Genomic DNA, 24825 nt, shown 5'->3' with positions numbered 1-24825 from the left:
ACCTGTGTTCTGTTCTTTTTTTACAAGTTGTTTCTTTTCCCGTGTTTCATTGGAAGAGACACCGTGCTCGTATTCACAGAAAACACAGATAATGCTAAATATCTAGTACAACAGAATTGCAGAAAACTCACGCACAAAAATCTTAAACGTTTATTTATTAACTTCATCAGTGAAGAACTCTTATCTTGGTGTATTGATCGCTGTAAAATGTACGGTTTTCTTCAGGATCAACACCATTATTATATGCACAAGAAAGGAAGACTGAACTTCCTGTAGTAGAGCTCCGAAGGGGTGGATAGCACTACAGCAGTAAGCAGTAAAGTATAGTAGTATTAAGTCTACAATGTTTCAATCCAGAAACGATCCTATGTTAACTCCTATGACGGGTAAGTGCCCAAAGATATAAATGGGGTATGTCAGGGACGACCATAGTATAGATCAACCCGACCCCCAACTAAATGGATAAACAATACCCTGGAGTTGGATCCCACAGAATAAAATAGGAGTAACCATGATACTCACTGAAGCTTGATTGAAGAAATCTGGATTGGCGTGCGACGGCACAGTAGGCAGTATAAGCAAAGGAAACCCCCAGCCGGGAGAAAAACGCCATGCACTGCTATTGTGGTAGCAGTGCATGACGTTTTTCTCCCGGCTGGGGGTTTCATTTGCTTCAACACCATTATTACAAGTCTTTATTTTAAGTCTATAAGACACAAAAATGCTTACTTGTGTGTCTATTATAATACACCCATATACTAATTTAGGAACATAGGATAAAGTCATAAGAGTCCACAATGCCATTTTGACAATAACCCTAATGGTGTGCTATAAAGTGTACTTTGCATTCAAATGAATAAGTCAGAAGGGGGCACTGTTATTTTATTTTACATTATGATATGCTCAAACCCTAAAAAATATTCTTCATATAAATGGTAAAATAGTCTTCTTCCAAGATAACAGAGAAGGGGCAAAATCATTCTGCTTTGAGAGAATGTGGGTTAATTTGGCTACATTCATGTGTACAATGAAAACCCAACTTTCAAAATCGTAGAGGGGAGAGAACGACTTGCGCTCATATTCACTACATGGTGATATTATTTAAGAAACTTTCAGGTGCCTTAAAGGAAGGCACCTCTAAGTGAGTAAGTGGTAAGGCGCCGGAAGATGTCTTGTGGAAGAGCAAACCTTAGTAAATAAGACCATTGATCTGGGCAACAGATGAGATTACCCCTCTCCAGGACAAAATCAGCATCAGTATTTTGTGTCTTCTAAGTCTGTTTTTTGTTTCCTAAAGTGCATTAGCCAACTCATGTTTTTGCCATATATCACATTTATGCCACCAGTGGGTGCGCTAATGATGAGTAATCTTTTCATTAACACACACAAAATGCTATACCCCCGGACACTGGACACATCTGTACATGGTTTTAAATACTTCTGAAGGTTACTTGTGTCACATTTTAGAAGTTACAGACATTAAGCATTGAAGTTGCAAATTAGCATTGATGATAGCCAGTCTCATTTAGAGAGGACAGACCTTTTTAATGTAGAAATGTAATAATTATTCCCAGGTACCGTATGAAGTGAAAGCTTCACATGTTTTACGTCAGTCTTGCACTTCCATTTGAAAGCTAAGTTATTATCAACCACAATGAGACCCTGGACAGCTTGAATTATTGTTATAAAAACATTTTAGAAATACATATATAGATATTACTGCTGTGAAACGCTAGGCACATAGATGGCGCTATATAAATAAAGATAGCATTCACATACACAAACACAATATGTGTGTGTGGGGGGGGTGTATGTATGCTATCAGTATTCTTTCATGTATCCACATTAGCGAAGTCAACACCTTGTTATCAAGGGAAGAAGCTAAAAGTTTGAATCTGTGAAACAATTTATATGTAAGATTTGTTGAGTTTAATGGGGTGAAAACTTCCCGTCAATATAAAACGTCCTAATGGATGTAAGACAGAATCATAAAGAGAGCCGTAATTAACAGCATATAGTCACCTATCTGCAGTGCTGTTAGAGGGTGGGCATTGCACGAGCAGTACAAATGCGGATTGTGAGCAGAGTGGTATTGTTCCCTGTTATGTAACTGAGATTGACCACCTGGCCACTTAGGAATTGCATTAAGCACAATGTGAGCTGCAGTGGCCGTGGGACATTACATTATTCCGATTGTACAAAGATCTGATAAAAGCTTTATTTAAGTAATAATCCCCTCAGAACAGGGCATTACTGGCAAATAATCTGGAAGAGTTGAAGGCCCGAGGTTAAGACGATGGACTTTAACCCAGCCAGGGCATTATTGGCCAGTAATGCCCTGTTCTGAGGGGATTATTTCTATTATAGGCTAAATGTAGGCTTATTTTTATTTATTTATTAAATTTTTCATAAAAAAGATAGACACTTTTGTAGTCATATTGATTTTTATCTGCATGATTTTCTACATTCTTATGCTTTTACTATACGTTTATTAAAAGGAAATTGTACATACACACAGCCCCCCTCTATACACACACAAACACACACTGCAGCCCCCTTCATTATACACAAACACACTCTGCAGTCCCCCCTACAAACTGCATCCCCCCTCCTCTACACCCAAAAAACACACTGTAGACACACACATTAACAAAACAGACTGCTGCCACCCTCTACATCCACAAAACTCACAGTAGCAGCCCCATCTACACCCACTGCAGCCCCCCTGTAAACACACACTGCAGACACACACACATACAACACTCTGCACCCCTCCTCCACCCACAAGAGACAGTGCAGCCCCCCTCTGCCCCCACACAAAATACACTGCAGACACACACAAACCAACAGACTCTACATCCACAAAACACCCAACAGAAGCCCCCTCTATACCCACTGCAGCCCCCTGTAAAACCACACACTGCAGACACACAAACCAACAAAACACTCTGCACACCTCCTCCACCATCAAAACACACACTGCATACAAACACCAACAAACCAGACTCTGCTACCCCCTCTACACCCACACCCACCTGGCCAATGGGAGGGGGATGAGTCAGTGTTAGGCTGCAGGAAGGGAGGGGTTAGTGCCTGGCTGCAGGGAGGGGGAGGAGTCAGTGCCTGGATGCAGGCAGGGTGGTGGAGGAGTCAGTGCCTGGCTGCAGGCAGGGTGGGGGAGGAGTCAGTGTCTGTCTGCAGGGAGGGGGAGGAGTCAGTGCCTGGATGCACCCCACCCCATAGCGCAATAGCGGCAGACACTGTTCTCAATGCTGCAGATTTTTGCTTTTTCGTCTGTGGTGCTGGGGACAGTACCGTACGTGCAACATCTGTACATGCAGAGTCGCCAGTCGCTTGTCGAGCTTATTAGCATAGGTTTAACATCACATTAATGTAGCACAGCATTGTGTTATCTTCCAACAACGTGATCTTAGGTATGTCTTACGCTCGTTGTTTTTCAGCCGCTGTTACAGTAAGTGCCTCTTTTGCATATAATTATAATGAAAGGCTGTTCTGGTAAACCCAGTGCTGTTTACCAGAACTCGGTGCTATTTCCAACCAGAAACATGACTTAGGCCACGGGCATGGTTAGTGCTTAGGCGCTGACCCGCGCTGAGCCACGCTCACGCTTTGCAGTGAGCCCCTGCAGCCGCAATGAGAGCGGCTTTAGCAAGAGCTCGCGCACGCTTCCGCAGGCATGCGGAAGCAAAGCTGACAATCACATTTTAGTTTACACGCGCAGGGCCGGTCACGTGAGCGGTTCGCCAAATGAGGACGAACCAGCTCCGTGACGTCACTGGCCCGCTCCCCCCCGACACGCCCCCAGACGGCACGCAATTAAGGCCAGGGAAAGCACCCGCTTTACCTCAGCCTCAGCGCGCCTCCGCACGGCTGAAGTCACTATGGACTCAGCCTTACTTAACATTACGTTATTAGCCTTTGAAGATAAACCTTAAATGTTCAGTCTAAGCAGCATTTAGAAAGTCCTCGTCACATTGGCCAATAGCAAGTCACAAGGGATGATGTCACAGCTTCCTATTGGCCCGCGTGACGAGATACATTTTAGCCACCATTACGAGAACCCTAAACTAACCCAGCTGGAGCTGCCACCGGCACACTCTTCTGTGGTAAGTATTTCGGGAAGCAGGGGACCCCCGGAGGCTCAACTCCAAAGACCCCCCGCTTTAAACCTACTACAGAATATTACAAAACAACAACAAAAATGCCGCTTGGACTGAACCTTTAATGCACAATCTGATGTCAACTTAGGGTCACTTAACAGAGCTTTGTGGGTCTGGCAGAACGTTTGAATAACCATGATTCTTATACACTATTAATTTAATTACACAGTAATGTAGGACATGTATTATTAGGTTAGGTACCATTGGTGAGTACAGTGATTAGCACACCCACTGCAGAAGTGTAAAGTGAACTGTGCAATGTAATTTTACTTGGCCCATAATGCAGAGTGGACTATGCCTTTGATCACAGTGGGAGCAGCTGTCACCCCCCAGGGGTCACATGGTCTACTTAAATTACAGTAAGTAATGCAGGTTGGAGTGTATATGAAATAGTAGCAGACATACGGTACCATTGAGTTCTTGACACTCTGCAATAAGTGCTCGTGTTGCTCAGCTATTGCCAACGCTGCCGAGTGAACCTTCTGATAGATAGCTTCACCTTCTCTGGTTTGGAAGATAAACAGGCCCTCTCCTGTGTCACACATTCTGCCAGCAGGAGGGAAAGAAAAGAAAAGAAATCACATGTGATGGAGAACTCTGATTGTACAGCCTCCAATATTTGTTGTCCTCTCAGCCTATCCATGCCTGTCTATTACAATTAAACCCATTGAACTACAGCCCTGTATAAACAAACGCAGAGATAAGAGTATGTTTTCAACCTTGAAGAGGGGTGCTAACTCCAAGTTGAAACCTATGAAATTGGATCTGGATTGCATTACATTGCAGTGCTTCAAAATATATTCCTAAGAATGCGCTGCAACATTTTGTGCTTTCGGCTGTGTCAAAGTTGATTAGGTTTCTTATTGCTTAGATTGTTAGCCATGGAAGTTTACACCACATCAACGTGGGGTGTTGTGATGCAGAAAATTGCCTTGATAGACCCTATAGCAGTGGTAGGCAACATGATATATTTCAAGGGTCACATGTGCAGCCCTTTGAGCCCTCAAAAGGGTTGCATGTTACATATACATATACATATACATATACATATACACAGTGTTCGACAAACCTATACATTTGCTCGCCCCGGGCGAGTGGATTTAACATCGTGGCAAGCTCCTATTGGCCCAAGCAGCATACGTTTGGTACTAGGTGGCGAGTAGATTTTTTTGTGTGGCGAGTAGATTTTTGGGTGATTTGTCAACCACTGCATATACATATACATATACATATACATATACATATACATATGTAGCCATGTCTCCCCAGCGCTACCGCACCCCCCTCACCTGACTGCCGATCGCGGGGGCCGCCGCGTCCAATGGCGGCTCCGTTCGGCAGTGGCAGGGGAGAGGGCGGTCAGGTCCCGGCTCGGGGGTTGCCGGGGACGCGTGCGGCCGGTTGCCAAGGCCGCACGCGCATCTCAGGGCTCCTGGCGCTCCCGGAGCCGGGCGGATAGGGCGCCGCCATTGCGCTTCAACTCGCGCATGCGCAGTGAGTCCCCGGCGGCCCAGTTAGCTCGCGCATGCGCAGGGAGAACCCTAGAGCCAGGGAGCAGTTGCGTGAGGGCAGGGAAGGCGCAGGAGAGTCGCGCGAGAGTAGGAGAAGTTAGTGAGAGGTTGCGGCGGCCATTACAGGTTTGTGTAGGCAGAGGGAAGGCACGCACGCGGCCTCAATGTTATTGTAGGGGCCTCGGGACTACAATTCCCATGAGGCATAGCGAGGCAGGCACCAGGTGCTTGATAGGAGCCAATAGGGCTGCAGGACTGCCCTGGAGGAAAGAGATACATTTTCCCGGGCTTTGCATGAGTCACGTCAGTTGGAGCAGCGGAGCAGAAGGGGAAGGAAGGATGCAGGGAGTGAGTGCAACTCCTGCATCCAGATAGGTACCCTCACCCTCCAGGTAGGCCCCAACTCCCCACCAGGTTAGTGGGTAACTGATAAGGGATGGCCCCAGTTAGGGACTCTGCCCTTAGTGTGAGTGCTGTCTTGTCAGAGTCACAGCTATTAGTGCTGTGAGGTCTGACAGGCAGGCACTGTGTTTGTGCAGCACGGTTGCTGCACGGACCAAGTAAGTGGCTGTGCGTAGTGCAGGTAGCTAGTTATAGGGAGGATTAGGGACTAGGGTAGAGGTACACCCCAGGGCCCAGTTAGTCCCCTATGACACCAGAGGAAGCTGTATGGTATAGGGTTGGCCTTAGGACAGGGAATCCTTCACCATAGTTAGAGCAGCAAGAGGGTTGCTGTCTGATCGCGTGTTCAGAGACTGTGTTAAAGAAGCACTCCGGCTGGAGATTCCTTTCGTGTGGATGCAGAGGTGCACCCACTCCTGCAGAGAGCAGTGCAGCACGCCGTGGGATCACTGTGCGGTGTTGCAGAGCTCCAAGGATTTTCCTGACCAGGACTGGTCAGGGAGGTATTATATATATTAAGTGCACCACCGGGCCCCAACACAGGGAAGCGCTATCCCTCACACTCACACTGGTCTTTATTGCTATGGACACTCAAGAGACTGAGGGGAATGTGATGATGGACATGTGGGTGGGGGATGGTACACAGTTGTATTGATGCACTGTTATTGATATAGTGTTTTGAAGTAAGGTGTTGTCATTGTTCATTCAGTAAACCTGTTATCCATAATACTGTGTATGTGGTTTCTGAGTGGGTTCCTATGTTAGGGTCATTCTACACGTCCATAGAATCCTACATAGGTGGAGGCGCTGAACGAAGATCCGTTCCAGAGGATTCACCCCAGGCTCTCATTAGCGGAGGCTCAGACTGCCTGTGAGCCTGCAGGTATACGCACCACACCGGTAACACCACATGTTCTACTCACCCACACTACATATGAGATTGGGTGGGGTGGAATACCCGTTACATTTGGAGGCGCTGCTGAGAGACACCTGGGGTGCCCTGTCCATTTTTTCTAAATTGTCCCGTTCCTATTTTTGTCGCTATGTTTGTGAAGTCCGGAGACGAGGTCCTTGCCTGGGCGTTGAGGCAGTATATGGAGCCTGGCCAGGTAGTGGCGGTAGGAGGCATACCCGCTAGTATACCCGCAATGAAGGTCCGGGAGGGTATGTGTAAAATTCCTGGGTGGCCGTGGGCATGTGTCTTAGAGGAGGAACAAGATCCCACGTCCACATGGAAAACCATACTTTTTGTTGTAACTCACACTGAGGATATATGCCTGGCAGAGGCACCGTCCGCACTGTTCATGCCCGGGGGCCCCTCAGAAGGGTACCCCCTAGTCTATGCCGACCCAGCAAAATGGCGTCTCCCGCCAAATCAGGAGAGCGCACGTGCTGCTGACTGCAAGCCTGCACAGAAAGATGTCGCAACATTCTGTCCGGGTTTGGCGCGAAAGTCAGAGCCCCTCCCCTGTGATGTGAGTGACTCAGGGCAGAGCGAAAACCACTCCCCAGTAAAAAGTGCCCTTCCTTTAGATTCCACCAGGGGGAGCAAGCACGGTTATCTTCAACCTTACGTGGACGCTGTGATAGACACTCTGATCTCTGAGGATGAGATGATGCATGAGGATGAGATGATGCATGAGGATGAGATAGACTGTCAGGGGATACACCCTAATGTGTATGTGCCCTGGCGAGCACCAGGAATAGATCTCCTTATGCTACTGTGCCCCTGCTTGCAAGAAGCCTATGAGGAGGGAGCCGTCATGTCCCAAGTGCCACTAGACTTCAGGATCACCAAGGTAGATGGGGAGCCGTGTACACAGTGCTTTAGCCCCACCTGTGACTGTTCTAGGGGAGCACTGGCGTGGGAGCCCAAATGTGATTGCTGCGGTGCAATTTTCTTGATGCCTATTGTACCCCAGCCTACAGAGCCAGCTAAGGAGCCAAGTGAACCCGTGGCGGAGAAGAGCGCGACTGCAGTGGCGGTACCGGAGCACGCCAGCTTCGTACCCACAACCACTGGCTGCATTTCAGAAGAATCTGGTGACTACCTTGCGGAGGATACTGTCATGATATCTTCCGGGGAAAAGGTGGAAGTCCCATCGGTGGCGATGCGCCTACCGGCGAACCACCCCAGCGGTAATGCAGAGGATATAGAGTCTGCTGTGGGTCCGTGTACCCTGGAAGAGGTGTCTTCCGATGTTGCGGACCCTGCTGTGGGCCCGTGTGCCCTACAATGGTCAGTCCGACCTACTACAGAGGTACCCTCGGTCCTAGAATGGGGACCAGTACCTAACGCCGACAAGGGTGAGTCGACTGCCCCAGGGGTGTCGGGGGTGAGCCTCCAGGTGACCGCGGAGCACGATGGCTCCTTAAGTCTGGTCGCCCGGGCGAAGGGCTCCCCTCTTCATCGCGTCCTGGTGGAGGTGTCCTCATTAGAAGGTAGCTGTCCAGAGAAGAGAGTGGACCAGTGCCTACCGCCGATCCTTCCGGAAGAAGAGAAGCCCATCGTCAGCGAGCCGAGTGGTAAGGAACCCCCTTGTTCCCCACAGACTCCGATGGAGGTGGCCGTGGAGAAGGCCAGAGTTGCGGCTTCTGAACGGAGTATGAGCCCGTGTGCTCCGACACAAGTGGTCCCAGGACTGGGATCCCACGCTCCCGAGTTTTCAGCGCGTAAGTGGACTGCCCCAGAAGTGCCGGGGGCAGGTCCCGATACCACCAAGGTGGGAACTGACAGCGTCCCCGAGGACCTGTTGGCCACCATGAATCACCGCAGGGGTAAGGTGTCTACTTTTTCCCCCCTGCCAGGTGAAACCGAGACATTTCCCAGTGCTTGCTTCTCAGTGGAAGCCTCGCAAGTCCGTAGGGACAAGGACTGTGTAAAGGACGATCCAGGGAGACTGGCCTCCTTTACGCCCAAAAAGGAGCGTGCCATTCGCCAGGTGGTGGACCGCGGGAAAGGTCCTGGCCTCCTGCCGCGGATGACCGGGTAAAGGTCTGCTTCAGAGACACTGGGCTACTCCTTCCACCAGGGGGAGGAAGTAGCGAAGAGCCAGAAACTGTCTCCTTAGAGTGTGCTCTCCAAGAAATTTTTTTGGGGGAGGCTCACGGACGCAAAAGTGAGGTACCCCCATCTGATCTGGTAGGGGCACCCCACAAATGGTCTCAGCCAGTCTCGGGTATTATTGAGTGTGATGTACTATGTAATCTGAGGTGTAAAGTCGACCTGATAATTGTAACAAATATGACATGCCGTATTTTATTGTGTAACCTTATGTCAGGGTATGGCGTTCTCCAAGCGAGGACGTTGGATTTTCCACCAGGGGGAGAGTGTAGCCATGTCTCCCCAGCGCTACCGCACCCCCCTCACCTGACTGCCGATCGCGGGGGCCGCCGCGTCCAATGGCGGCTCCGTTCGGCAGTGGCAGGGGAGAGGGCGGTCAGGTCCCGGCTCGGGGGTTGCCGGGGACGCGTGCGGCCGGTTGCCAAGGCCGCACGCGCATCTCAGGGCTCCTGGCGCTCCCGGAGCCGGGCGGATAGGGCGCCGCCATTGCGCTTCAACTCGCGCATGCGCAGTGAGTCCCCGGCGGCCCAGTTAGCTCGCGCATGCGCAGGGAGAACCCTAGAGCCAGGGAGCAGTTGCGTGAGGGCAGGGAAGGCGCAGGAGAGTCGCGCGAGAGTAGGAGAAGTTAGTGAGAGGTTGCGGCGGCCATTACAGGTTTGTGTAGGCAGAGGGAAGGCACGCACGCGGCCTCAATGTTATTGTAGGGGCCTCGGGACTACAATTCCCATGAGGCATAGCGAGGCAGGCACCAGGTGCTTGATAGGAGCCAATAGGGCTGCAGGACTGCCCTGGAGGAAAGAGATACATTTTCCCGGGCTTTGCATGAGTCACGTCAGTTGGAGCAGCGGAGCAGAAGGGGAAGGAAGGATGCAGGGAGTGAGTGCAACTCCTGCATCCAGATAGGTACCCTCACCCTCCATGTAGGCCCCAACTCCCCACCAGGTTAGTGGGTAACTGATAAGGGACGGCCCCAGTTAGGGACTCTGCCCTTAGTGTGAGTGCTGTCTTGTCAGAGTCACAGCTATTAGTGCTGTGAGGTCTGACAGGCAGGCACTGTGTTTGTGCAGCACGGTTGCTGCACGGACCAAGTAAGTGGCTGTGCGTAGTGCAGGTAGCTAGTTATAGGGAGGATTAGGGACTAGGGTAGAGGTACACCCCAGGGCCCAGTTAGTCCCCTATGACACCAGAGGAAGCTGTATGGTATAGGGTTGGCCTTAGGACAGGGAATCCTTCACCATAGTTAGAGCAGCAAGAGGGTTGCTGTCTGATCGCGTGTTCAGAGACTGTGTTAGAGAAGCACTCCGGCTGGAGATTCCTTTCGTGTGGATGCAGAGGTGCACCCACTCCTGCAGAGAGCAGTGCAGCACGCCGTGGGATCACTGTGCGGTGTTGCAGAGCTCCAAGGATTTTCCTGACCAGGACTGGTCAGGGAGGTATTATATATATTAAGTGCACCACCGGGCCCCAACACAGGGAAGCGCTATCCCTCACACTCACACTGGTCTTTATTGCTATGGACACTCAAGAGACTGAGGGGAATGTGATGATGGACATGTGGGTGGGGGATGGTACACAGTTGTATTGATGCACTGTTATTGATATAGTGTTTTGAAGTAAGGTGTTGTCATTGTTCATTCAGTAAACCTGTTATCCATAATACTGTGTATGTGGTTTCTGAGTGGGTTCCTATGTTAGGGTCATTCTACACGTCCATAGAATCCTACATAGGTGGAGGCGCTGAACGAAGATCCGTTCCAGAGGATTCACCCCAGGCTCTCATTAGCGGAGGCTCAGACTGCCTGTGAGCCTGCAGGTATACGCACCACACCGGTAACACCACATGTTCTACTCACCCACACTACATATGAGATTGGGTGGGGTGGAATACCCGTTACACATATACATATAATACTGAGTTAAGTTATGGTGAGTAAAAAAAGTGACAAAAACCCTCCATTGCAAAGCAAATATGCAAATATGTAAATATAACTGTATGCTCATCTGCATGTCTAAGGCAAGTCTGCAACCCCGCCCTTCACCATTATCACCCAGCACACAGCACTTCCACTGCAGCAAGGGATTCTGGGAAATGACATGCAAATGAGCATGCAGTGCCACTTTTTGCTTCAAAAACCCCAGAATCCCTTGCTGCAGTGGAAGTGCTGTGTGCTGGGTGATAATGGTGAAGGGCGGGGTTGCAGACTTGCCTTAGACATGCAGATGAGCATACAGTTATATTTACATATTTGCATATTTGCTTTGCAATGGAGGGTTTTTGTCACTTTTTTTACTCACCATAACTTAACTCAGTATTATGGTATACCCCATCCCTTAGCTTCTTTGCATACCCAGTCAATCAACCCCACACTGATGAGACCCATTAAGGTCGAAACAGCTGTCATCGCTTCTCGGCCTTTTGGCTAAGATCAAGTGTAGTGTCTGTCCTGTGAAGGACAGATTCTCCAGACTACACCTGGTCCTCTGGTCATGGCCTGAGAATGCGGATGCAAAGTAGCCCGGGCTTATTTTCTTTGCACCCCAGGAGTGGGTAACCTGGGGCAGTACCACTTGCTGCACCTTCGGGTTGTGGAGGTTGAGGATTTGCAACCTCCACTTCAAGAGCACTTGGCACGAGCACTGATTATTTGCACCCCTATTTTTCCCGCACTTGGCCCCCCTTATTGCCTTCCGCTGGGGGGACAAGCCATTATTTTTGTCACCGCCTGGCCTTGCACTGGGCCGGGCGTGCACTCGTGCACATTTTTTTGTGTCGTCTGTCAGAGCACTTCCTGCACTGCATCACAGCGCACAGGAGCACTTGCACGATGAACTCTTTTTGTTTGTTGGTGTTGGGTTATAGTCACCCTTCTTTCTTCGGAGAGCGAGAAGACTAAGTGCTGGTCGGTGGTCACCCCTCCTTCGGGAAAAGACTGCGGTGGGTTAGTAGGCGTAAGCTTAAAACCCTAAAGACTTGGACCCTCCTGCGGCGCCTGCTGCACTAGGAGGGAACGAGAAGGACGTCGGACTCCTCGGAGGAAGACGTCATGGAACCGGACTAGCCTACTCTCCGGAGAAGACTGTCACATGTGGAGCGCACCTGGTCTTTGACCATGAGCACGGATTCAGAGGTGGATCACTTTTTTTCACCGCCCGGGCTACAAAAAAAAAAAGCTGTCTGTGGGTGGTTTTCTGGGTATGCACCTTAACCCTGGCTGTACTCAAAGCTGTGACCATGCAGCAAGCTTAAGCCTATAGGGAACCATGTTAAAAATTGTTTTTGAAGCAAAAAGTGGCACTGCGTGCTCATTTGCATGTCATTTCCCAGAATCCCTTGCTGCAGTGGAAGTGCTGTGTGCTGGGTGATAATGGTGAAGGGCGGGGTTGCAGACCTGCCTTAGACATGCAGATGAGCATACAGTTATATATATATATATATATATATATATATATATATATATATATATATATATATATATATAGTGCACAGACAGGAGGGATGTTGCAAGCTTCTTAATAGAGGGACACTCATGAATCCTGCTCAGCTCCTATTTTTATACTGGGAAAAAGTGATCAGCGCAGGAGATGAGCAGGCAATACTGTATTTATCAGCACAGGAGAGGAGTGGGCAGTACTGTATTTATCAGCGCAGGAGAGGAGCAGGCAGTACTGTATTTATCAGCACAGGAGAGGCGCGGGCAGTAATTTATTTATCAGCGCAGGAGAAGAGCGGGTTGTACTGTATTAGCGCAGGAGAGCAGCGGGCAGTAATGTATTTATCAGCGCAGGAGATGAGCGGGCAGTACTGTATTTATCAGCGCAGGAGAGGAGCGGGCAGTACTGTATTTATCAGCGCAGGAGAGGAGTGGGCAGTACTGTATTTATCAGCGCAGGAGAGGAGCGGGCAGTACTGTATTTATCAGCGCAGGAGAGGAGCGGGCAGTACTGTATTTAGCAGCGCAGGAGAGGAGCGGGCAGTACTGTATTTATCTGCGCAGGAGTGGAGCGGGTTGTGCTGTATTAGCGCAGGAGAGGAGCGGGCAGTACTGTATTTAGCAGCACAGGAGAGGAGTGGGCAGTACTGTATTTATCAGCGCAGGAGAGGAGCGGACATGTATGTATCAGTGCAGGAGAAGAGCGGGCAGTACAGTATTTATCAGCGCAGGAGAGGAGCGGGCAGTATTGTATTTATCAGCGCAGAAGAGGAGTGGGCAGTACTGTATTTATCAGCACCAGAGATGAGCGGGCAGTACTGTATATATGAGAGCATTTTCATTAAGAAGTTGATGGAAGGGAGAGGAGATGCTACATTTCACCCCTGCAACTTCTCCGCCCCCTCAGCACTGGGGAGAGAGGAGAGCAGGCTGCTAGGAGACCAGTGGTTGAGAGACACAGATGAAGCCCTTGAGGGACACGAGGCTCCTGGACACCCAGTCTCCCACCAAATCCCCAGAGTATGCTATTTAATATTCTAAGCCCCACTATCAACAAGTGTTTTTATTCACTATTTCCCACATTCTGATTAATTCAGTGCGGAGTTTATTTTTCAGACGTTAAAAAGAGTAAGAGAAAGTCAACCCCAACCCCCCTACTTAATAATTATTTTGTGTAAATGCCGGTATCTTCCCTATTCCGGAGAAGCTGTTATTTCCATTAATTACAATGGGGCTAGATGCTTCCCGACACATGGAACAATATATTCACAGGAAATGGACTAGGGACCAAACTTTGTCAAATCTCCTCTTCGTTCTTATACACACCTGCCAGCTTCGAAGGTAAACCATGATGGGTCCCGCCCATACCTCCGAAGTGAACTTAATGGCCAAGAGACCAGCTTCATTCTAGTATTCTGGATGTCCCAAAGACAGATATTCTCAAATGTTATCTGCAGGGTACATTCCCCGTGGACATCTAAATTAGGGGATGGCATCAAATACACATTGAATCTCTCTGGGAGAAAAACAGAATGTTAGTCTTAAATCTTTATAACCGAAGCAGTGAAGAAAAGAAGAGATAAACACAGCATGACAGAAAAACATTATATTTACTGTGGCATATAGTGTTCTCATCTAGGATAAAATGCCAAATGGATTCGGCATTGTAGAGATGTTTATTATATCCAATGAAAAGTTTATTGTATCTAATACAAACTCTACAAATCACTATTATTTAAATCCACAAACCGTAACACTTAAACAGTTAACACTTAGCGCTAGGTGGCTGATGATTAGCACAATTAAGGGCTTATTAGCGCTCGGTGGCTGATGATTAGCACAATTAGGGGTTTATTCTATACCACCGAAGAGGTCGATTGGGCACTTCTCAGTCGAAAGTCCCCAAGTAATGGGCGATTACAGCAAAAAACAGCCTATTTGCCTACTTTGGCGGATATTGACTAAGACCCTTAAAGTTAATCAGAATAACTACAGTGGAGAATGGAAGTCCCTAAAGTTCAGGTCTTCACCACAACCAATGTAAAGCTTTCTGAGCAATACTCATCACATATGGAGGAGAGGGAGGCATTTCTAATCAACTAGTATATATATATATTACATATATATATATATATATATATATATATATATATATATATCCTGTACTATTTGACAAATGTTCACAATAACACATCCCATATCATATAATGCACCATCCTCACACTTGAATTATTTATGTTGTACGTGCCTTTGTTCACGTCATTTTTTTAACTTCATTATTTTTACATGAACAAACATGCATATTGATCACTGGAGATGCCCAAAACTTTTCGACGAGACTGCGAACCACTGCAGGAATCGCCCTTTTTGAGTCGTGCAAAAAATCCGAAAATTAGTTTGCAAGAAATCCGCAGGAAGTTGACGCGCATTACAATTTTGTGGAATATGCTCATGTGCCAAATTCTCTCAAATCCCTAGATTTGCTTAATGCTGACACCATAAATATGGCACACACCATGTTTCGCTCACTGTTTGGCGATATTGCGCTGAAAGCTTGCCAAATTGCGACATTATTAGCTCTTCGAGGCTTGCCAAAATGTCAAATTTGGTATATGAAAAAAAGAAAATCTTAAAATGTTGTGGATGTCTTTGGGGCAGTTTCACGCATCTCTGTTGATCACCACCTGTTTGTACTTTTATGCTCAAATTCAAACATAAATATATCCTGCAGCAGCAAGCATCGAATGTGTCGTCGTATCAATAGGGCAACGCTGTGTAGAGTGAGAAGGCAAACAGTGATACAGGTCGCTTGTTCACCTACACATTACCCTTGTTACACTATATATTTATATATATACGAATACGTACCATTCTGTTCTCTTTCTACACCAGTGGCCAGCAGATCTGGCTCTCCGAGACTGATGTCATTAATTCGTGTCCCCAGGCACTCCGTGTGCATCACCTTGCACCATTCGTCAGCCTCAAGCTCTGTACAAACACCCAGAAAATCTTTATGTAGATTCATTCGTTTCAGATGTGTAATAATAACTTATTTGTTTGACTATAGAATGCTCTCAGTGTACAAAGTGCTGAACATAGCAGAATTTAGTGATACCTTCCCTAAGCTCATGTTAGGACTTTGGATTGTCAAACCACCATAAGAGACCACCATAAGAGAGAGGCTGAGTAATGTGCAATCATGAACCAGCAAGTTATGGGTTAATATTTTAATGCAGAATGGGGTTAGTTTGAAGACGAGTAAGATGTCTAATAAAGGAAACATAGACACACGCAGCTGCATGAAACTTGCGAGGAACAGCACCAAGTTACATACTAACCCACAGAGACACGGCCATCCAGCCTCTACATACTAACCCACAGAAACAAGACCACCCAAATCCTACATACTACGCCACAGAAACACGACAACCCAGCCCCTACATACTAACCCACAGAAATAAGACCACCCAGCCCCTACATACTAACCCACAGAAATAATACCACCCAGCCCCTACACATTAACCCACAGAAGCACAGATTGTATTTGTTCTTGTATTCTTGCTGGCATCGGAGGATATGGACCTGGAGTAGGCTGACGAGGACGCCCTTCATGATGGCAGGGGGTAAGTTGATCGTTTTATTTACTTTATTTATGCTGGCTGCCTAATGTTTGATTTTATAATGGGCAAATGCACTATTATCCATAAGTGGATAATAGTAATTTTGCCCATTACTGTACTGTATGTGTTTGGGGGGTTGTTGGGGGTAGAGGAGGTGGGTAGTATGGTTGTTGTGTTTATTTTTGTTTCTTGGGAGTAGAGGGATTGGATGAAGGGGGTAATAGCCCCAAGGATGGATGTTTAGGCCTTCGGGAGGGTAGCAGGACTGGTTAACCCCTTAATTACCATAGCGGTTCCCACTGCTATGGTAGTGAAGGGGTTAACTCCTCCCACAACCTACCAGGCAGGCCTAACCACCCACCGTGGGACTACTACCCCCTTCATCTACCCCCTCTGCCCCAAGAAACAGGCTATTGAGGTTTAACCCCTTCATTGCCTTAGCGCCTAGCCACTAAGGTAATGAAGCTGTTTTAATATAAATTGTATTACTAGTGTAGAGGAGCAGGGGTCTCCGGAGCAGAACCGCGTTGATTTGAGGCCCAGGGACCTCCTGCTTCCACAGATACAGGCCCTGTTATGGGGTGCTGGTTTCCCCGTGCATTTAATTCCCACGGTCACGTGGCACCAGACATTTATATGCATAGGAGATACCGGCACCCCATAATGGGGCCTGTATCTCGAGAAGCAGGGGGTCCACGGACCTGAAAGCAACACGGTTCTGTCTGGAGGCCCCCCTGCTCATCTTCACTTGTATTACAATTTGTATTAACATATTTCGATCGCTGGTGAGATATGCGCAGGGAGAGGCGGCTCTCTCTGTTCAGCTCTCTCTGCAGCTGAAAGAAATCGCCGGGTGAGGCTTTTTGAGAGAGACGATCATCACATCGCCGGCTACTCGCCAATTTTGGAGATTTTGCTATCACAGGTAATCGAGGCTTTCTGAATACCGTGATAGAGCAACGCTCAAAAAACTGGCAGCGTAAACGGCCCGGCGATTTCTTTTTATGACGGCTTCTAGAACAGGCCCCTACTGTAAGTATCCTAATTGTGTGCTGTGCTTAAAGAAAAACAAAATCCACTCTGAGAAACATCTTCAGATCCGACTCGCCTTCCTTCAGCTGACAACAACATATTTACCCAGAATTCGTTCTTAGCCCTGTTCTGAAGAGCTTAAAATCGAGCGTACTGTATTCCTGCCTGATTAAAAAGCGACTTGCCAAAAGGTCCTTGGAAGCTGGCAATATGCCTCAAATCATGTTCTCGAATGTAATAACTGCTAGGAAATGACTTCTATTTGTACATCGGCTAAAGGGAGATAAAAGGCCACATTACTATGTGGTGCCAAGCCTCAAGGCACCTTGTGGCTCATTCAACTAAATACAATTCAAAGTGACATGCCAACTTATCTGAAACCAGCATTATGTTTGCTGCATGAGCTTCAAGATTTGAGTATCATTATTATTATTATTTTTTTGTAACCTAAAAGCGTACCACTCGCGCACAGTAAGGACGTCTCTTTTGATCCATTTGTAGGCTGGTGTCTCCAAGGCACGAAATAAAGCCACTGTGAATTGCACTTTCCTGGGTATTTCTGGGAAAGGTTAAACAACTGGGAGCCTTGGTGGAAATATTTGAGGAACGGTGCAGTCTTGATGGCAGCATTTTATATATTAATGCCACCACTCCGCCGTGATTTATTGCCCTTCAACACTCAATGGGCTTTATTCAATATGCTGTGAGCATGGGTAGTCAATTATAGTTTGTCATGGTCCAGGAAGAATTAGCGCTGTGGGAATGAATTAGCCACAGGGAGAGGGGCCGAGAGGAGGAGAGGGGTGACTTGCTATGCAAGGGAGTGGGGAGAGTGAAAAGGCAGGGGGAAAGGAAGAGGGGGGATGTGCCATTGCAGAGGGGGGGGGGGTGTTCCATGGGACCGGGTCGAGTTGGCCTTGGGAAGGGCTGCAGCAGCTATTGTCTTAATGATGACTTCCTATGAAAGAGAGGGGCAAGAGGGAGGGGGTGACAGGCAGTACCCAGGGACCTGTAGACAACCTCGAGCAGCAGCACACACAGCCATGTTGAGGTGTCTTCTCAATGGTGCTAACCTGCACAACCTCCCTCCCCCCCGCAGCGGGACAGGACTACGGACCACCTTCTCCTGACCTCCCAAGCACCACCCATCAATAACCTGATGAATGGTAGTAAGACTCAGCTCAGGCTGACACACCAGCACTACTTCATCCTTCCCTTCTTCCGAGGCCCTCTCCTTCCACACAGCACCATTTATAGGGTGAGGAAAGGAAGAGGCAGCATGCTGGGAACACGTGCTGGAGAAGATTTCAGCTCCTTTCAAAGGAATGGGGCCCAAATCTTCTGCCAAGCAGGGAAGCAGCTTGACAGCGTATTGAAAAAAAGGGCCAATCTATGCCAACACTTGCAGTTCTATCTTAACAACAAGGCTGCTTCTCCCGCCATCCATTAAACCTTTCTGTCTTTAACACACAGCGAGGTCAACGTACCTGATTCACAAGCAAACGTTTTTGAGGTATCATCGGTGAAGAAAACGCCCACTGCGTGTTTCTTGGTGGTTTTGGGAAGTCGTAACACATTCTTCACGTTATTGAGTTCTGTGACCTAGAAAAGAACAAAGAAGAAGACAATTGGGTGGGTTTTTTTTTTATTATTAACACAGCGAAGGGAAGGAATGGATTGAATAACCCAGCAAATGTAATTCTAGCACAAACAGTGGAAGCAATTGCAGGATTCAAGGGCGTGCAGTTAATAGAAAGAACCAGGGGGGGGTGGGGGTTGGGGGGGAGTGTATTTAAAGGTGCTGTACAGTTCACTCCACTCGAAAAGACGTGCTAGTTCAAATTTAAAGGGAAAGCAGGATTTGTTTAATACATTACACTCGTGCAGTTAACATCGCTCCGATCTGCATGACCTGTTCAGTGTCAGATTCCGAAAATGTAACAACATATACTGCGAGGCTCCCTGTGACAGGATGGAGTAGCTGTCTAGGTATAACACGTATGTTTACATGGCTGTGTAACATCTTAAGTGTCACTGGAGTTAACACTGGAGTTAGAATTGGAGGTGAAGAGTACAAGAACAGCTGGACTCTGCACTACAACAGCAGCTCTGCACCTGTGAGAACGCTCTGATCATTTGCACTCTTCCTATCATCCAATACCTGGGAAGTCTCTCCTCCTGCATCTCACTATGCTCTCCCTATTGCTTTTTCTGTTTATTGTTTTTTGAGATTGATCCGCGGAAATCAATGGACCAAAAGAACCGGCCGATCCGCAGCGGATCCAAATTCGCCCGTCTCTGGTCCCAGGTAAAGCATGCTCAGGACAGACTGACAGCAGAAATCATATCTATCTTAACTACCCATAGGAGGCTCATTGTCCCTATGAATAGCCATGCGATCAAATCATTAAATTGTTACAGTGTAAGAATAATGAAAGTTGCATGAGACTACAAAACTGATAAACACAACAGTCACATTTTATGACTAAGTCAGTAATAGTGTCTGCCTGATACATAGCTCTGCACAACGTCAACAAGTTAAATGAACCCATTTGTCAATGATGTAGAAATGATCCTGACTTTTGCCTACTCCAGTTTATATCCAGCCATCTGAGCAATGTTTTGCCTCATTCATTAGTACCCTGTATTTCAAATGTGCTGCTCTCAGTGACTGTGTCACACGTACAGTATGGTTGATGCATTATGCAGACACAATATAATAGTAATGGCACCGTCTATTGTTCCATTACAAATATTTTTCCTTATACAATACCAAGAAGTCAAAGCACTCAGTCTCGGCCTCCTCTTCATTAAACTGTGATACAGTCAATACAAAATCAGCTGGAAATGGCATGCAATTTGACCCGATAAAAATCCTATTTATAAGAATGGTCCATGCTTAAAAATGCACCGTTTCACATCTTATTTGCATGCTATTTTCAACTGACTTTCTGCAGCACTCGGCCAAAATCTGACATTTGGAAATCTCAACCTCTTAGGTAGGCAAAATTGAGAGAGGGGGAGAGAGGTATGTAAGTGTATGGGCCTTTAATCATTCTCCTTCCATATTCCTCCCACCTGAGGGAGGTGACATTTCTGCTTGTGACTTTCTGGGGGCGATCTTCAAACTCGCAGCTTAATGAGTAGCCCATGAATATGTACATTAATATCTTTGCCTTATTTGTATAGCACACGGCACAGCATAGCTGGAACCAAATGACATACAAAATGACAATTTTCACAGAGCTTGGACATGCAATTAGGGTTAATGAATATGGCGATTTTTTTGCCCAGGAATGCGCTTATCGAAGGTTAATAATGAAGCCCTTAGGAGTCTGACAGCCTTCCGTGCTTTTAGCATGCACTCCTACGACATAAGGTTGTAACATTATAACATAAGTTGTTACAATGTTCTCTTGTGCTGGCATGAAATGAATACACGTTTCTTACATCAAACACTGATCTCTTGGGTATAGATGGTGAACAGCATCCCAGACCTGGCAGAGAGAAAACTGCTATACTGTAGCTGCAGACATGACCTTGTATACACTCTATTTCAGGGGTAGCCAACTCCAGTCCTCAAGAGCTACCGACAGCTGAGATTTTCAGGATATCCCTGCTTCAGCACAGGTGGCTCAAACAGTGGCTCCGTCTTTGACTGATTGAGCCACCTGTGCTGAAGCAGGGACTGATTGAGCCACCTGTGCCGAACCCTACCTTGAGGACTGGAGTTGGCCACCCTTATGAAACATCCCAATATCAAAGGAATGGAGCTGAAATCTTTCCAAGCAGGGGGACGGCGGCTTCACGGCATATTGATTTGTGGCAACACCATTGCACTGAGCCACCCTTTCCTTGGCTACTCCGATAAACGCACATGGAAGCACTCACTGACACACGCGAAAGGGAAAACAGGAATAAGTGCATAAAAACCACGAGAGTCCCTATTGTATGTCCACCTTTTATATACTTGTCCTACATGCAGTGTGAACAATGACCGCACACGTAATAAGGAGCTGAATGAATAGCTTCCCGTGTGTACAAAGAATTGTTGTTCATTGCAAGTAACAAGGTGCCAAGCTCTACCTCAACTGGAGAGGAGCACAGTAACCCTTGTGAAAGGAACAAAAGCAGATATTGATTGGTGCCTGGGACAGATGTGAAAACAGTATTATTCTGGATATCGAAAACAATATGGCAGCAGGTAGTGTGGCACATACTTGCTTATTTTTCAAATGTTGTGGAACCTTATACCGGGGGGTGGCCAACTCAAGTCCTCGAGCTGCTAATAGGTCAGGTTTTCAAGATAACCCTTGCTTCAGCACAGGTAGCTCAATTAGTGGCTCAGTCAAAGACTGGAACTGAGACTGATTGAGCCACCTGTGCTGAAACAGGGATATCCTGAAAACTTGACCTGTTGGTAGCTCTTGAGACCTGGAGTTAGACACCACCAGCGTCCATGCTGCTTGTGCGCGCAACTGAGCACCTTGATGTCACGCTCGCATGTAACTGAGGCGATTCTTGTCCTGTAGGTAGACGCAACAGGGAGGCATGTCAGAGGCATTTCGGGGGCTGTGATGTCACAGAGCTGGCTCGCCCTCATTGGGAGAACCGCTCATATGACCCGGCCATCGCGCTGCAAAGACAAAAAAGTTTATCTCTGCAATCAGCTCTCCGGCCAATGGTCATGTGCACATGTGCGCACGCACCATACATGATCACATTACCCTAATTAGATTAGTCGCGCGTCTCTCTCGCGCATGCGAAAACATCATGGATACGGCCTAAGTTTCCCTTCTTGGTCAGTGCATTTTACTTTTCCAATAAGGTTGTCGTCTCTATACAACAATGTAACAAATCTGTCCTGCTTTTGTTAAACCCATTTGCTGGTCTGTGCACAGCATGTGTCTTTATTTACTAGGGTCCCCCAGTGCTCGGCACACACACCCTGTTTTAGCTATTTGCACTTATATTTATACTAACTGTGATTTCCTTGTGGGTGTGTGTGTCTCTGTGTATGTGTCTCTGTGTGTGTCTGTTTGTGTGTCTGTCAGCCTGTGTGTCGCTCTATGCTGCTGTTGTGGAGTCCTCTGCGCTTGCGCACTGTGTGTACCGAGCACAGGAGGCCTCTATGCATGCGCTCCATGTGCGTCGAGCACTGGAGTTCTCTACGCATGCGCGCCAAACACTTGAAGTCTCTACGCGTGCGCGCTAAGCGCAGGAGGCCAGTGCGGATGCGTGCCATGTGCAGGAGGCCTCTGCGGAGGCTCGATGAGCACGGGAGGCCTCTAATCATGAGCACCAAGCGTGGGAGGCCTCTGCGCATGCGTGCCGAGCTGCCAGCAGTGACGTCACTTTCGTCACCATGAAGACAATTTACTCCAAAAGAAGTTTCACTTCAATAATAATGGGCAGACCACATGTATATCAGTGTCCACTGTTACCTGGCTACACCACATTCAATTGAAGAAGTTCTGATTAATTTAATGCGCTTCAGGTTTTCAGTGACATCAGACGCCGCAACATCACTTGCGGACCAACACTCGCATCTAAGAGACGCTGGCATAATAGAAAATGCTGCAATTTGATTTAATATACCAAATATCAATACTAGCTTAATCCTTTAGCTATGCACAATAGTTGTCTGATTGCGTCCAAGTGTGCTCACATATGCAGTGAGACGCCGACACTGGTGACTAGCAGAAGTGTACTTGTTTATACAGTATACAGGACATACCATTATGATGATCACTACAAGCTCCTAGCCTAGTGATTATAGAGGCATCCTTCAGGTCTAACCAATCAGTATATGTTGAATGTGGAGCAGCCAGCTAACAGTGGGCACTGCGGTCTGCCCATTATTATTTCAATAAAGTATGTCACTAAACCACACTGTTCCTGAGGGATCCTACAGTCACTTGACCCTTAAGGTCATTTTCATTATCTCTACTCACCTTGTATATATGTTGGTTCTTTGCACGTATGTACACCACTTTAGTTACATTCACGGACACGTTATTCTAGTCCAGACCTCTGCACGCTCAGTGACCTTTTTTGCAGCTATTGTCGTCCTCTCTGCGGTTACACAGTCACAGCTTATTAATGATTTAATACTTATTTTATATAGTTCTGTCCTCTCCTTGATACAATATTTTGTTATATCCAATAAAAGTTCTATTTTATTTATATCACTCTGTGAGGTACAGCGCATCCCTGGGGGACCTTTGTAAATAAATGAATAGTCCTCAATTTGTTCCCTGATAGCACCACCTCCAGTACCAGTAATTTACACCGAGCGGGCAGTCTTCTCAATACAGTATCACAGCATTAGTGTAACAGAGTAACAAAAATGGTTTTCGTATGTGGAACTAACAATATATACAGCGCTGTACGCTGACATTTGCATGCACAATCAGGGGTTATGTATCAAAGCAAAAGTGGTTGAAGTCTGTGGTAAAAACATTGCTCTAGAGTCTAGAATATGCATTAAAGAGTACATCCGGTTGCTTTCAATGGGATTTGTTTTGTTAAATATGTGGTGCATATTTTTGCCCCAGGTGTGCGCCACGTTTGCCTTGATACACATGGGCCAATGAGTACCTGCCCCTAAGAGCTTACAGTCTAATTTTTTTGCCTGAGGCCCCTTTGAGATAAATTGACTTGTCCTAGGTCACAAAGCAGCCGACACCTGGTATTCGATAACAGTGGCATTACCACCAAGCTATACCCCTGAGGAAGCCGCAGAACGCGTAGGGAGGTTGCTTCTCCTCATCATGCTGTGATGTCACAGACAGGACACAAAGGCAGAAAAAGGAGCGGCACAAATGGAGGAAACACCGGTGTTACCTAGCCAGGATGGGAAACCAAAAGGAAATACGTGTAATCCACATCATACCATACGGTAATTGCACTATCGTCACGATGATTTGGAGTGGTCATGGATGATTTGGAGTCTCTCTCTCTCTCTCTCTCTCTCTCTCTCTCTCTCTCTCTCTCTCTCTCTCTCTCTCTCTCTCTCTCTCTCTCTCTCTCTCTCTCTCTCTCTCTCTCTCTCTCTCTCTCTCTCTCTCTCTCTCTCTCTCTCTCTCTCTCTCTCTCTCTCTCTCTCTCTCTCTCTCTCTCTCTCCTACTGTCAAGGAAGCTCAGTGCTAGAGTGCGTGCATTGGGGGCTATTGCTTTTTAAACAATACGATTAATACGCACACATTCTATGGGCTTTATCTATCCTTACCCACTGGACGACTCCAGCCTGGAGTAAGAAAAGGACCAGCCTAGATCATTATACCACTGCTGTGTTAGCTGCCAGCTATGTGTCTGCCTAGTGCACAGCAATGTGCTGCCTATTGTGCCGCACAGGGGTTAAGACCACAGGGATAAGGTCCAGATTTCCAATCCAGTACCGTTAGCATCATTTAATAATGATCCAGTGACTCTGCTTTTGGTGCCTTTGCCAAATCAAAAGACATTTAACGAAAAAAACCCAAGTCTAATTCTGACCTTCTTCCTTGGATGTGCATGCTGTAATTTGCAGACGATAATTTATTGATGTTTACCAAGTGAAAATCGGACAGATCAGTAAAAGGC

General features: G+C 47.2%; 1 protein-coding gene and 1 pseudogene across 4 annotated transcripts in view; one reads left to right on the top strand and one right to left on the bottom strand.

Annotated features, from left to right (window-relative positions):
* The window catches only part of DOK5 (docking protein 5), a 96387-nt gene that overhangs the window by 7284 nt on the left and 64278 nt on the right, over positions 1 to 24825 (bottom strand). For 3 of the 4 annotated variants that reach the window (XM_075571590.1, XM_075571589.1, XM_075571587.1), the window contains 4 exons: positions 18729 to 18843; positions 15458 to 15577; positions 13916 to 14105; positions 4592 to 4727 (listed from right to left, as the gene is read on the bottom strand). In XM_075571590.1, the coding sequence (XP_075427705.1) occupies positions 4592 to 4727; positions 13916 to 14105; positions 15458 to 15577; positions 18729 to 18843 (561 nt within the window). The remainder of the gene's footprint in view (positions 1 to 4591; positions 4728 to 13915; positions 14106 to 15457; positions 15578 to 18728; positions 18844 to 24825) is intronic. The other variant, XM_075571588.1, reaches the window with a different exon arrangement.
* LOC142467007 (U2 spliceosomal RNA) lies at positions 11559 to 11689 on the top strand (annotated as a pseudogene).

The sequence above is a fragment of the Ascaphus truei genome, chromosome 15 (genome assembly GCF_040206685.1).
Source record: "Ascaphus truei isolate aAscTru1 chromosome 15, aAscTru1.hap1, whole genome shotgun sequence".
NCBI classification, from domain to species: Eukaryota; Metazoa; Chordata; class Amphibia; order Anura; family Ascaphidae; genus Ascaphus; species Ascaphus truei.
Note: the sequence above shows the minus strand (reverse complement) of the source record. Positions and strands in the feature narration are given on the sequence as shown.